This window comes from Taeniopygia guttata, chromosome Z (genome assembly GCF_048771995.1).
Source record: "Taeniopygia guttata chromosome Z, bTaeGut7.mat, whole genome shotgun sequence".
NCBI classification, from domain to species: domain Eukaryota; kingdom Metazoa; phylum Chordata; class Aves; order Passeriformes; family Estrildidae; genus Taeniopygia; species Taeniopygia guttata.
Genome location: NC_133063.1, coordinates 22,754,528 through 22,766,519, shown reverse-complemented (window position 1 = coordinate 22,766,519; position 11,992 = coordinate 22,754,528). Strand labels below are relative to the sequence as shown.

Here is an 11,992-nt window from a genome sequence, read left to right as displayed (position 1 = left end):
CCAAAATCCTCCAGCATTTACATCTGCTCATGGCTTTGGGTAGCACAAATCACAAAACACCCAGTGCAGCTGACAAATGGCATTTCCTGCAGATTGCTACAGCTGCACTGCTGAGCAACAAATACATGAGAATCAATTTCAGTTGGAAAACGTCATTTATTACAAATTACTACATCCACACTGACAATACAGAACTATACAAACCTCAATTAAGGTTAAAACCAGGAATTTATTAGATTATTACAACCAGTCCAGGTAAAACTATACAAATACCAACTTTAGATAACAAAATTTGCATTTATTGCCAACTTCTACAACAACTCACTATACACAAAAATCAATTAAGTGTTTCACTAACAACTTAAATTTATTACATATTACTACAAATGTACAGCCCATACAGAAATACAAGAATATTCATTCCTTCTCTAAAAAGCCCTGCACTAAGAATTCAATCGATAGAGTTATACAATACTCCCCATACATATTTAAATATAATTAAATACATACATATATGCACACATATATATAAATACATATACATGTATAACAATCTACAGATGTAAATATAGATCAGACATCACATACTACATACATACGTATTTATCAATAGATATATAAACCAAACCTATCTATAAATACAAATATAATATACAAATATCATTGTGCCAAGCTAAATATCTATCCAACTGCATCAATACAAACATAGAGCTATACACTTGGATACATATGTAAATCTCAATAAATAGATGGAAATAGATCAATATACATATAAAAATATATATATCCCCAATACAAATACCAATATACCTATTTTAAAAAGCCATATATCTATAACTGCATCAATACAAATAGATACCTATACAGCTCTAAACCTAGAGAACTAAAAACAGATACAACATACATGTATACTTAGGTACATATACAAACATATATGTAAATACAAACATATATGTGCATATATACCTAGCATACATCCATAAATATAAGGACATATAGAAATATTCCTATACAAATAGCAACACATATATGTACATAGCTATATAATAATTCCTGTCTATGTGCAAGTCTGTATAGCTCTAAACAGAACTCCCCAGCTGCCCCATCTCCAAAGCCTCTTCCTCCTGTGCAGAGCAGCTCTCCTGGACAGGGATGGCAGAAGGCACAGCTGGCAAGCAAAGGGAACACTGAATCAGTACGGGGACCTTTCCCTTGGCAGCAGCTGCACTTCCATCAGGGAAGAGAAGATCTCAGAGCCTCCCCAGGAGGGTGAGAAGGAAAAAGCAGCCGAGCGGGCCAGGCCGTGGTGAGCGCAGCCGCGGCGGGACTGTCCCCCAGCCCCGGCAGCCCGGCACAGCCGGCACAGCTCCCGGGCCCTGCCGGCACAGCTGCCTTGCCCAAGGACAGCCCCTGTGCCAGCCGGGGCAGCTGTGCTGAGCAGCCCCAGCACGGGCAGGGCCCGCTCCTGCCCCGCCGGGCAGTGCCCGTGGCCTCAGCCCCGCCACCCTCAGCCCCACCCTGCCTCCCCGGCCCTGTGCCTCACCCGGGCTCTCTCCAGGGTGGCAGCAGCAGGTCCCCCATCCCTGCTCTTGCTGCTGGCCAGCGGCTTCTCCCTGATGGATCCCGTCAGTCTCCGGCTGTCCTCAATGATTCACTGCAGCTGTGGCAAAAGCGGAGGCTCTGGAATTGCTTCCAAGGCCTGGCAGAGCTGCAGTCCCGGAGCCCTCTGTGCTCCCTGCCGGCCCCTCCATCCCCTCAGCCCCGCCATGCTCTCGGCAAAGCCCCAGCCCCCTTCAGTTTCTTCAGCCCCTCACAGTCCTCTCACCCCCTCAGTCCCTTCTGACCCTTCCTGTCCCCCTAGACCCGCCACGCCCTCCGCCTGTGCCACTTCCCTGTCACCTCAGTGCCACCATCGCCCTCGGCTGCCCCACACCCCTCAGCCCCAGCAGCACCTCAGGGTCACCATCCCTTCAGCGTCACCGCCCCCTCGGCCCCCTCGCTCTCACCGTCCTTCAGCAGCTCCTCAGGGGACAGGGCCTGGGGCCAGCGGCAGCTCCCACCGCTCCAGGGACACCCGGGCTGGAGCTGCTGCTCCGCCCGTCCCGGCTCCAGCTCGGACCCAGCACAGGGAGAGGCGACACAGGGGGCACAGGAGGAAAAGCAAGAGGTGAGGGAGGAAGCAGAGCAGAGGAAGAAGTTAAAAAGAGGCCTATACCTATACAGGCATCAATCTATGTAACTAAACTCCCATACATCAAAATAAAGATGCCTATCTATAACTGTAACTACATACACGTAAATGTAACTTACACATGTATAAATGCAACTATGGGCATCTATAACTAAAACTGCACACCTAAATATATAAATATATACACTTAAAACTAAAAATAAATTAACTATTCAGATCTCTAACCCTCTAGATAGATAAATGTAACTATATAAACCGAGACATACAACTACATACATAAATGTAACTATACGCATCTATTAATATTACGAGAGACAGAGGAATTCTACCTGCCCAATGGTCACAGGCTCTTCCTCTGTCTCTTCCAGCCACACAGGGCAGCCCTCCTGGGGAAGTCAATCACACTGGATCTGGGAAGCAAAGGAAACACTGAGTCAATACTGGCCTTTGCCCAAGTGTCCCTTGTTGAGCACCAATTGTCCGTCCATGAGGGACTTTAAAAGATGGCCTGAAAGGCAGACTCTCACTTGGCAATTTGAAGCCTGCTCTTTAAAGAACAGGGATCCTTCCAAGTGTTCAAAACTGAACAGTATAAAGTATTTAAGTATCCTGACAGAGTCTCAGCACTCACAGTGCAAATGGCACCCACGAGAGCTTGAAACAGAGACAGTGCCAGTAAAGGAGTGACCACTGTCCTCACTGAAATGGCTGAAGGCTGCTGATGGCTGAGTTATGAACCAAATTGGGACAGCCAGCTTGGTGACACAACTCCCACAAGGTCAGGCTTATTCCCTGCTCTCTTGCCACAGCAGAGGACGCGGTGTCAGAGCCTCTGCAGAAGCATGGAGGGCAGGGCTCGGGGAGGTTGTGCCAGTGCAGGATTTGAACTGAAGGCACCGGGAAGCACCAACCCTGCAGACAAGAACTCAACTCTTCTCATCTCCCCTCCTGCCAGAGGCAGCCTCAGAGCAGCCGTCTCACACCTCTCTAAACCAATGGGGGCTCTGTCCTTACCAGGCTCCTCGGGCTCTGGAGAACTGTTCCCGCAGCTCTCGGTGCCAGATGGAGTTTCCTCGGCTGCAGCTCGGTCCACAGGCTCCCCTTCTGAAGACTCAGGGACAACATTAATATTCCCCTTGAAAGAACAATAGAAAATAAGAAAATTAGAGATCATTCAGTATTTTGCTGGGATCACATCAAGGATAAGTTACTCTCCTTCTCCATGTAACAACATTGAAAAGCTCTCAGCCCAGCCTCTTCCCTTCCTCTCCAATGGGATTACCTGAGCAGAGGGAGACCTTTCAGACAGGGACCTCCTGATCTCCTGAATCATTTGCTCTATGGCAAAGCCCAGATCCACTGGTGGCAATTGCTCTTCCCCAGGGGCCTTCTGTGCTGAGCTGGAGGCTGTTGATGCTGCAGCACTGCCAGGTGGAGCACTGGGGGCTGAAGTGCCCAAGGCAGCTGCAAGAATCCAAACACATTGGTCAGGCTCCACAATGTGGCTCTGGGACACAGATCTCCATTGCTACCCTGGATCAAACATCACAGGAAGCACACAGGAAAACCAGACAGAGAACCTTCTGGCTTTCTAATAGGCTTAATAGGCTTGACAATTTTGGGCCAAGAATGACAGAGCTGACAGATCCTTGTGGAAAAATAGTTCAGTCACTTTTCATGACCTTTTGGAAAAGCAAGGAGCTACAGCTCTTTTCCTACCTTGCGGGACAGAGGCTGGGGGCTGCTGCTCCCTGTGGAGAGGCTGGAAGCTGCAGGGCTGCATCCTGAGCAGCTCCCGGTCGACCGGAGGCAGCTGCTCTCCGTAGAGGTCCTGGAAGCGGCTGCGGGGCTGCGCCCCCGCGAGCGGCAGCAGCGGCTCCCCGCAGAAACCGAGCAAGTCGGAGGGCGGGATCTGAAGCACCTCCTGCTCGGCGGGCGGTGGCCGCTGCCCATAGAGCTCCTGGAAGCGGCTCGGCCCCTCCCACCGGGCCGGCACGGACCGGTCCCGGTGCAGCAGGTGGAAGCCGCTGGGCGGGCGCCGGGCGGCAGCGGCGGCCGCTCCGTGGGCAGCGGCTGGAAGCGAGCGCGCCTGCCCTGCCCGTCCGGCAGCAGCTGCGCCCGGGGAGCTGCTGGGAGCCGCAGGGCGGGCACCTGCGGCCCTCCCGCCCCGCCGCCGGCCGCTGCCTGTTGGGCGTGCTCCGGCGCCTGACGCGGAGCAGGAGGTCGGGGCGGTCGCGGCGAAAGCAGGGGTTGCTGTAGTGGAGCCAGGCCCCGGCATCGCCCGGCGCAGCTGAGCCAGCCCGGCCCGGCACCCTGTGGAAGCCGTAGCGGTGGAGCTGGCGCACGAAGCTGCGGAACCGCGTGGCCCTGAAGGGGCGCGGGGCCGGCCCCTGGGCGTCGCCCGGGCTGAGCAGCTCCCGCTCGAAGAGGGAGCGGTCGATGAGCAGCCCCTGGGCCCGGCTGTCCCAGCGCACGGAGCAGACGCTGTTATAAATAAATTCACTTTCAAAGGCAAAGTTACTAATAGTTAATTATTACACTAAGCCATTATGGAATGTTAATCAATATAATGAGGTGTTATATAATTAATGTGATAAGTTATTCAGTTAAATGTACGGTTATTTATGTGTGTGTATATGGCTACTAAACAGAGAAATGCAGGGTAGTAATAAGGTGCAATAGTAAGAATCTTCCAGAAAAGTTACATCAAAGGGTGATGAGAGCAACTCGAACTATGATTGGGAAACCAGCCACCCAATAGGATTGCTGTATTCCAAACTGATTGGTCAGACTGCACCATCTTACAGAGGTGTCAGTGAGCAAGAAAAGGACCCATCTGCAAGAGGATCCAAAGCGCACCAAGCAAGCAACAGCAAGAGACTTTAAAAATCCCTGGGTGGGACGCACCCAAGGTCTTTCAAGGGTACCTCGTGTCTGGAGAAACACGTTGTTACACGGCACTGTTACAGTTACCTCTGGCTTTTCCCGCAGGCCCTAGGCTTACCCTGAGGCCTCGTCCTCTGTTGTTCTAGTTTTTAACAAATAGGCACATTTTTTCTAGAAGTCATCAGCCTCCTTTTAATTTCATTTTGCCTGTTTACCACAATGAAATTCAGGATTTCAGCAGCAAGACAAGAGCAGGCAGCTTGGCAGGCCTCCATCATCTCCAGCACTCACTTGCCTTGCAAATTCCTCTGGTTCCTGTAGCCATTTGCTGAACTCCTGTTCTTGACCTGAGGCCTTCTCCTATTACCTGTGAGATTGGAACCTGTTTGCTTCTACCTGTGGCACATTCTGAGGAGGTTTAGAATGAAATGATGGACAAGAATTCCACAGAACCTGCATTTTGGATTGTTTGCCTGTTTGGTGCTTGCAGCTGTCTGCAGCAGACATGGAGTTTGTGGTTCAGTGAGCTATACGGCCCAGAAAAGAAAAGGCTAAGCTCAGGAAAACCAGGATCAATTCACTCAGCTCCTGCAGGCCAAAAATGAGAGTGCAGCAAATGACTGAAAAATGCAGTACTACTATGCAGCATGTATCCAGCGTGGCCATGACAGAGATTTCAAACCCACATCCATGGAGGAATCTGACCTGCCAGGTTTCCCACAAGCCAAAGGGAGTGTTTTTTTGCAAAGGCACCAGGAGCTCAGTGTGGGACAGAGAACTTTGTCAAGAGAAGGGCTGACCTGGCAGCTGGTGGAAGTGGAGAGAACAGGCATGGGTGCACCCACACTGTGAGGGCTGCCCCAAGGGCCCCCCTGGCCATTAACATGACGTGGGCACTGCCCCGTGCAGAGGACGTGTCCCTGCCATATTGCCAACATCAACACTGCTCCAGTGTCATGCAAACACATATGGGCCATTTGTTCCTCGGCATCTTTTCCCCACTAAAAAAATCGTTCTTCCTTCAGTGAGCCCTACAATTTGCTGGTTGATGTTAGCCACGCAGTAAATGGGCAGGAATGACAGGCATTCCAATTTAGGGAACTAGTTTTAGTCAGAAGCACTGGTGGCCAAGGTACAGGGTGTGTGGGCTTGGTGCCTGTTCTGCATTCCTCTTGGATGCTTTGAGCTACGGGTTATGCACTGCAAGTGGGTTTTGTGTTGCTTTGGGACAGTGTGTGCCCTGTCAAAGGAGTCCTTTTTGTCGCCTGATACTGTTAAGGCTGTGGACAAATGCAAGCATCCTTCTCTTTCCCCTGCAATTGTAGGATGTGCAGGCATGTGCAAGTGTCTTAATTTTGCCTTCTTCTTATACAGTTGGCTGATTGCTGCGGGTGACCCTTTTTTTCCTCTTTGTCTTGCACAGACTGGGGACGTGTGCAGGTGGGTTCTTTTTCCATTTTTTTTCCTGGCCTGCAGACTTGAGCAGAACAGATCAAATGATGGAGTGAATCCATAGAGCAGTTGGCAGAGTTTTCTTGTTGGTGTCATCCCACAAAGTTTTTAACGGTCTGACAGGTAAGAGATTTTTCACTGGGCCGAAACAAAACTGACATAATGTGTTGCTATCACGCTAGCGTGGTATCGTGGAGGAAGGGATTTAGAAAGGCCTTGGGATTTGGAAGCTGAGGAAAAGATACATTTAGGTATGAGGGAAAGATACATTTATGTATGCCCCTTTGTTTCGGGAAAGCTTCGCTTCAGCACCTTTCTGTAAGCCCCCTTCTCCCCACCCCTGAGCAGTTCCCATTGGACCTGACCCCTGGGGTGGTTCTGATGAGCCCATGCTGAACACTGTCTCTATTGTTTGGACCTTATCTCTTAATTTTGCTGTATAAAACTGTATCTGGGCAGTAGCCCAGGGTCTTTTGTCCCTGCAACTGTTCAGGCAATACAATCTTTCTGGACTGCATACAACTGACCTCTCTTTGTCTCTTTATCTCGACTCCTTGCGGCGACCGAGGCGCACAGCCGCTCGAACCGTGCTAACCCAGCCGCTGTCTGGTAAGCCCAGTGCAGCGGGACCGCGGCAAACCCCGGTCCCCTGAGGGGACAGCTAGCCGGAGGGGCCCCGGGGGCCGGGGAGGGACGGGGGACAGCTGCAAGTGACCCCCGAAAGCCGCAAGTGGCGCCCAACGTGGGGCATTGCACCGGTCTGAGCGAACACGCCACGGCCGCCGCGGGCAGTGCACCGGTTGGGAGCTTTTCCGGACACTGCGATCGGTGTCGCCGCGAGCAACAGAGCGGCGAGCGGTGCGAAAAAATCGCCACGCAGGCTGTCAGCTCCGCGGGGAGAAGCTCTCGGACCGCGCTGGTGGTGTGGGCACTCGCCCTTCCACACAAGCCCGGCAGGACTGCCGCTGCGGGGACAGGCACCGATTTCTGTCCGGCGCTGTGCCCGTGGATGCGAACGGGACCTTCCAAACACCCGGAAGACTGTTTGCGGAGTCGGGAACCGTTGCTGCAGTGTGTTTTCTGAAGAACGGCGGTGGGTAAGTCTCGGTTCTGGCGGGGAGGGTCCAGCCAGGAGACTGGAGTCAGGCTCCCGTGTGCCCAAGGGGGGACACGTCAGCGCGCAGGCGTGTCGGGAGCTCCGCCGGGTCTTTAGAACTTTGGGGTTTTTGCTGTAGCAGCTGGGTGAGACTTTGCTGTGCAGCCAGCGATGGGTGTTACGCTGACTACACAGCAGAAAGAGATTTATAAACAAGTTCAAGAACCCCTGCGGAGAGCAGGTGCAAAACTTCCTGAGAGTCTGGTGAAAGAGTTTGTTAAATGGGTATCTGTACGTTTTTCGGAGGTAACAGAGCAAGATGTGAATGAAAGACAGTTTTGGAAGCGTGTGGGTGCAGTGTTGAGTGAAAGGACAAAGGCAGGAGATCCCTCAGTGAAAGAAGGTTTTATGAGAATCTTTTTGTTCGTTTATGACTTTGTGAAAGAGAGTGCAGACACTCGGGACGCCCGGGGAAGAGAAAAGGGTCACATCGCGTCCCCTGCAACCCCCCGCGTCCCCGGCTTTGAAAAAACTAACCGCGCAGATGTAGATTCAGTTCCTGACCCTTCTCCATCTCATGATTCCGCTCCCGCAGCTCAAAATCCTTGCTTTGCACCCCCCAACCCCCTTGTGCAGCCACCACAAGATGGAGGCGGCATCGGGACATTCCCTTCTCCTTCCCAGAATTCCTTGCTCCCCGTGCCAGCCCAGAACACACCCCCAGCCCTCGTGTCCCTCCCTTTGCCCATCCCCAATCCCAACCCCTCCTCCCTTGCGGCGATTCAGCCCACGGTCCAGCCCTCAGCTCCTCCCCTCGCAGCTCCGTCACCACCCCCTACCCCCGCCTCTGCCCTGCTCCACACGGCCCCTCCAGCCGCGGCCACTCCCACACAAGCCGCCCCCCCTCTCGCTCCTGGTTCCCTCGGCAACGGCAGAGCCGGAGCTGCCAGCTCCGAGACTGTCGGCTCCGGGAAACAGAAACTGGTCAGAGGCACCGATCCTCCGTTCATGGCCCCAGTTGTTTATAATGCAAGAGGACAAAACCCTAAATGGGAACCCCTTTCATACGACAGTATCAGGGAACTCTGCAAAACAAAACGTGAATTTGGAGAAAGGAGTGAATTTTTTAAGAGCATTTTAAAAGCTACTCTGAGTTCCAAAACTTTTGTCCCTGCTGATTTGAGACGTCTTTTCAGCTGTTTGCTCCCTCAATCTGAATTTAGATTGTGGGAGAGAACTTGGAAAAGGCTTGCAGGAGACCTCCTTCCAGAAATTTTGCAGAGTTCAACCCATTCCACAGATATAGAAGATGAGGAAATCACCTTAGAACATTTAGTGGGTGAGGGTGATTGGAGCCAAGCTGAGAAGCAAGCAGCAGGCATTCCCAGACCAGTGTTAGACCTGTCCAGGGATGCAGCAGAACGTGCATTTTTTAACATGCCTTCTAAAGAACCTGTCATTTCTTATATCGATTTGAAGCAGTCTGTTGCAGAGCCATTCATGGATTTTGTGGATCGAGTGAGAGCTTCAGTCGAGAAAAGGGTGCAGAATCCAGAGCTCCAAGATCAGCTCACACTAGAAATTGCCACCACAAATGCAAATGAAGCCTGTCAGCGAGTCATCCTGGCCCTTCCAGCATCGCCTCCACCCACACTCGATCAGCTCATTGAGGAGTGCACGAGAAAAGCTACACTAATGACAGAGGACTCAGTGATAAGTCCGCGGGAAAGGGTGGTTGCTTCAGCAGCAGCAACCCCGAGGACTCCGGGGTCTGCAGGGCCTCCTCCTTCGCAAAGGGGGAAAGTAGGAGCAGGGGGAATCTTTTTCCTTTATCCTGGCAGAGCAAATTGTACCTTTTTCAGAGTTAGTTTACCTTGTTATATGATTTTATCTTTCTTTCAGACTAGCAGAATGTCAATTTCCACATTCCTGCTCATCATTTGGTTCCAGACAATGGCCATCTACCCGTGCACGGTGGACGTGTGGATTGTTTCACAGCCCAAGAAAAATGTGTGGGTCACACTCGCCCAAGCCTTGAAACAAGATCACATGTGTTTGTCTACTGCCTCAGCAGAAAATCCAATGTCCACATGTTTAGTAGGGGTTCCAAGTAAGGGGGATGAGTTTCCAATCGGTCTGGTCCGCTTGCAAAAGCAGGTGAACGAAAATAAAATACCTGGAGTAGGGAAAATACCAGTGCAAAACCCCCTCATTTTGTGGCAAAAGTGGATCCTAGACTTGCCCTCTGCTGAGGGAGAGCCCCAGGAATTAGAACTCCTGGGCTCTGCAAAAGCTGAATATTGCATTCAATTTGATTTTTCCCCAACCAAAGAAGTAAAATTATATGAGCAAGTCAAACAGTACAAGGTGGAATTCAGGGCGGGTCAATGGTGCACAGCTGTCTATAAGCTGAAATCTGCATCCACCACTGATTTCCGTCCCCGCAAGCTGGACAAAGGAGTGTTTCTTATCTGTGGGGACAGAGCATACCCAGGAATCCCCTCTCGTCTTATCGGAGGTCCATGCACTTTCGGGCATCTGACCCTTGCTTCCCCCAACATGACCCAAATTCCAATCGGGCGAGCAAAAGGTGAGACAAAAATTACTAAGCGAAGTGCAAGTCAATTTGATGAACATTGTGATGCAGAAATTTACCATTGGGCAAAATCCAAAAGAGTTGCCGTCTCTGTGTTTTTACCATGGGTTGCGGCAGCAAAAGCATTGAGTGAATTAGGCAATCTGGAATGCTGGGTGACGAAGCAGGCAAATTTAACATCAACAGCCCTGAGTGACCTCCTAGAAGACGAGGAAATAACCAGAAAGGCTACCCTCCAAAATCGGGCAGCTATTGATTTCCTGCTGTTGGCACGTGGTCATGGATGTAAAGAGTTTGATGGGCTGTGTTGTTTTGATCTGTCATCTAAAGGCCAGAGTGTCCACTCGTCCATTCAGGAAATGAGAAGCCTCATTGGGAGTGTGAAGCAAGAAAATGAAGATTAGTTTAAAAATCTGCTTAAAGACTGGGACCTTTCTGGGTGGGCAGTGTCTCTTTTAAAAGACATCTTTTACTTTCTAATTGCACTGTTTTTAGTTTTGTTAGCATTTGGGATTCTTAAGCGAATAATCTCCAAGGTCATCACCTCGAAGCCTAAAGCTTCCGCACCTGTTCTCATCGCTGCTGCCGTCACGGAGAGCGATTGGTGGGAAGACGACAAGCAGAAAGACACCGCAGTTTAAAAGCCGCAGTTTTACCTTCTCCCAAGGCACCGTTCATCTTATTAAGTAAAAAAGAGGGAGATGTTGCTATCACGCTAGCGTGGTATCGTGGAGGAAGGGATTTAGAAAGGCCTTGGGATTTGGAAGCTGAGGAAAAGATACATTTAGGTATGAGGGAAAGATACATTTATGTATGCCCCTTTGTTTCGGGAAAGCTTCGCTTCAGCACCTTTCTGTAAGCCCCCTTCTCCCCACCCCTGAGCAGTTCCCATTGGACCTGACCCCTGGGGTGGTTCTGATGAGCCCATGCTGAACACTGTCTCTATTGTTTGGACCTTATCTCTTAATTTTGCTGTATAAAACTGTATCTGGGCAGTAGCCCAGGGTCTTTTGTCCCTGCAACTGTTCAGGCAATACAATCTTTCTGGACTGCATACAACTGACCTCTCTTTGTCTCTTTATCTCGACTCCTTGCGGCGACCGAGGCGCACAGCCGCTCGAACCGTGCTAACCCAGCCGCTGTCTGGTAAGCCCAGTGCAGCGGGACCGCGGCAAACCCCGGTCCCCTGAGGGGACAGCTAGCCGGAGGGGCCCCGGGGGCCGGGGAGGGACGGGGGACAGCTGCAAGTGACCCCCGAAAGCCGCAATAATGATGCCATATTTTTGGTAAAGCTCCTGCCAACAGCTTCAGCTCAAAAGGGAGTGTCTCTTGCCCCTGAATGGTGTCTGAAGGCATCCATTTTTTATCTCTGTGGTTGTAGGATCTGCAGACACATGCACGTGTCCTTTTTTCTTCCTTTTTCTTTTACACTCTGTGGATTTCTGCAGGTGTCCTTTTTTCCCGCCCTGATTTGCTGTACAACTACAGAACTCATGCAAGTGTCTTTTTATCTTCCTTTTTTGGCACAGTCTGCAAACTTGTGCAAGCATCCATGCCTTTTCATTTAGTGGTACGGTCTGGGGACTTTTGCAAGGGTCCATTGTTTTCATCTTTTCACTGCACACTCTGGGCATTCCTGCAACCGGGTGATTTTTCTCTTTCTGTTTCATGGTCTATGGATTGAGCAGTGTTGTTCAAATGATGGAGCGAGTCTGTAGAGCAGTCGGCAGCGCTTCCTCCTTGGCGGCCCTCGCCGTACTGCCGCTGGCGC

General features: G+C 51.0%; 2 protein-coding genes and 1 long non-coding RNA gene across 5 annotated transcripts; 1 reads left to right on the top strand and 2 right to left on the bottom strand.

The window, feature by feature from the left end:
• Positions 1-714: 714 nt before the first annotated feature.
• LOC140681774 (uncharacterized) lies at positions 715-2,296 on the bottom strand. The gene is made up of 3 exons (XR_012052952.1): positions 2,007-2,296; positions 1,544-1,660; positions 715-1,168 (listed from the first exon to the last, which is right to left on the bottom strand). It is a non-coding gene; the product is annotated as an uncharacterized lncRNA (long non-coding RNA).
• Positions 2,297-2,383: 87 nt separating this feature from the next.
• On the bottom strand, positions 2,384-8,635 carry LOC140681992 (uncharacterized). The gene is made up of 7 exons (XM_072922821.1): positions 8,621-8,635; positions 7,552-7,808; positions 4,376-4,693; positions 3,911-4,317; positions 3,474-3,655; positions 3,206-3,326; positions 2,384-2,601 (listed from the first exon to the last, which is right to left on the bottom strand). Exons 1-7 carry the CDS (start codon positions 8,633-8,635, stop codon positions 2,591-2,593), a joined length of 1,311 nt encoding a protein of 436 aa, XP_072778922.1. The 3' UTR covers positions 2,384-2,590.
• On the top strand, positions 6,696-11,280 carry LOC140681881 (uncharacterized). Of its 3 annotated transcripts, none has more exons than XM_072922519.1 (2): positions 6,696-7,626; positions 9,528-11,280. In XM_072922519.1, exon 2 carries the CDS (start codon positions 9,537-9,539, stop codon positions 10,623-10,625), a length of 1,089 nt encoding a protein of 362 aa, XP_072778620.1. In that variant the 5' UTR covers positions 6,696-7,626; positions 9,528-9,536; the 3' UTR covers positions 10,626-11,280. The 3 variants fall into 3 exon arrangements, with proteins under 3 accessions (XP_072778620.1, XP_072778618.1, XP_072778619.1); XM_072922517.1 differs by having other exon boundaries at positions 9,108-11,280; XM_072922518.1 differs by having other exon boundaries at positions 9,105-11,280.
• Positions 11,281-11,992: the final 712 nt, after the last annotated feature.

What these genes read in the sequence shown, in the direction of transcription:
- LOC140681992 (XM_072922821.1), bottom strand. An exon ending in CGCCGGAGCACGCCCAACAG is followed by an intron (nt 4,318 to 4,375) that starts GCAGCGGCCGGC and finishes GGCTCCCAGCAG; the next exon opens with CTCCCCGGGCGCAGCTGCTG. An exon ending in AAAGGTCTCCCTCTGCTCAG is followed by an intron (nt 3,327 to 3,473) that starts GTAATCCCATTG and finishes TGTTCTTTCAAG; the next exon opens with GGGAATATTAATGTTGTCCC.
- LOC140681881 (XM_072922517.1), top strand. Translation starts at nt 9,126, where the DNA reads ATGGATTTTGTGGATCGAGTGAGAGCTTCAGTCGAGAAAAGGGTGCAG.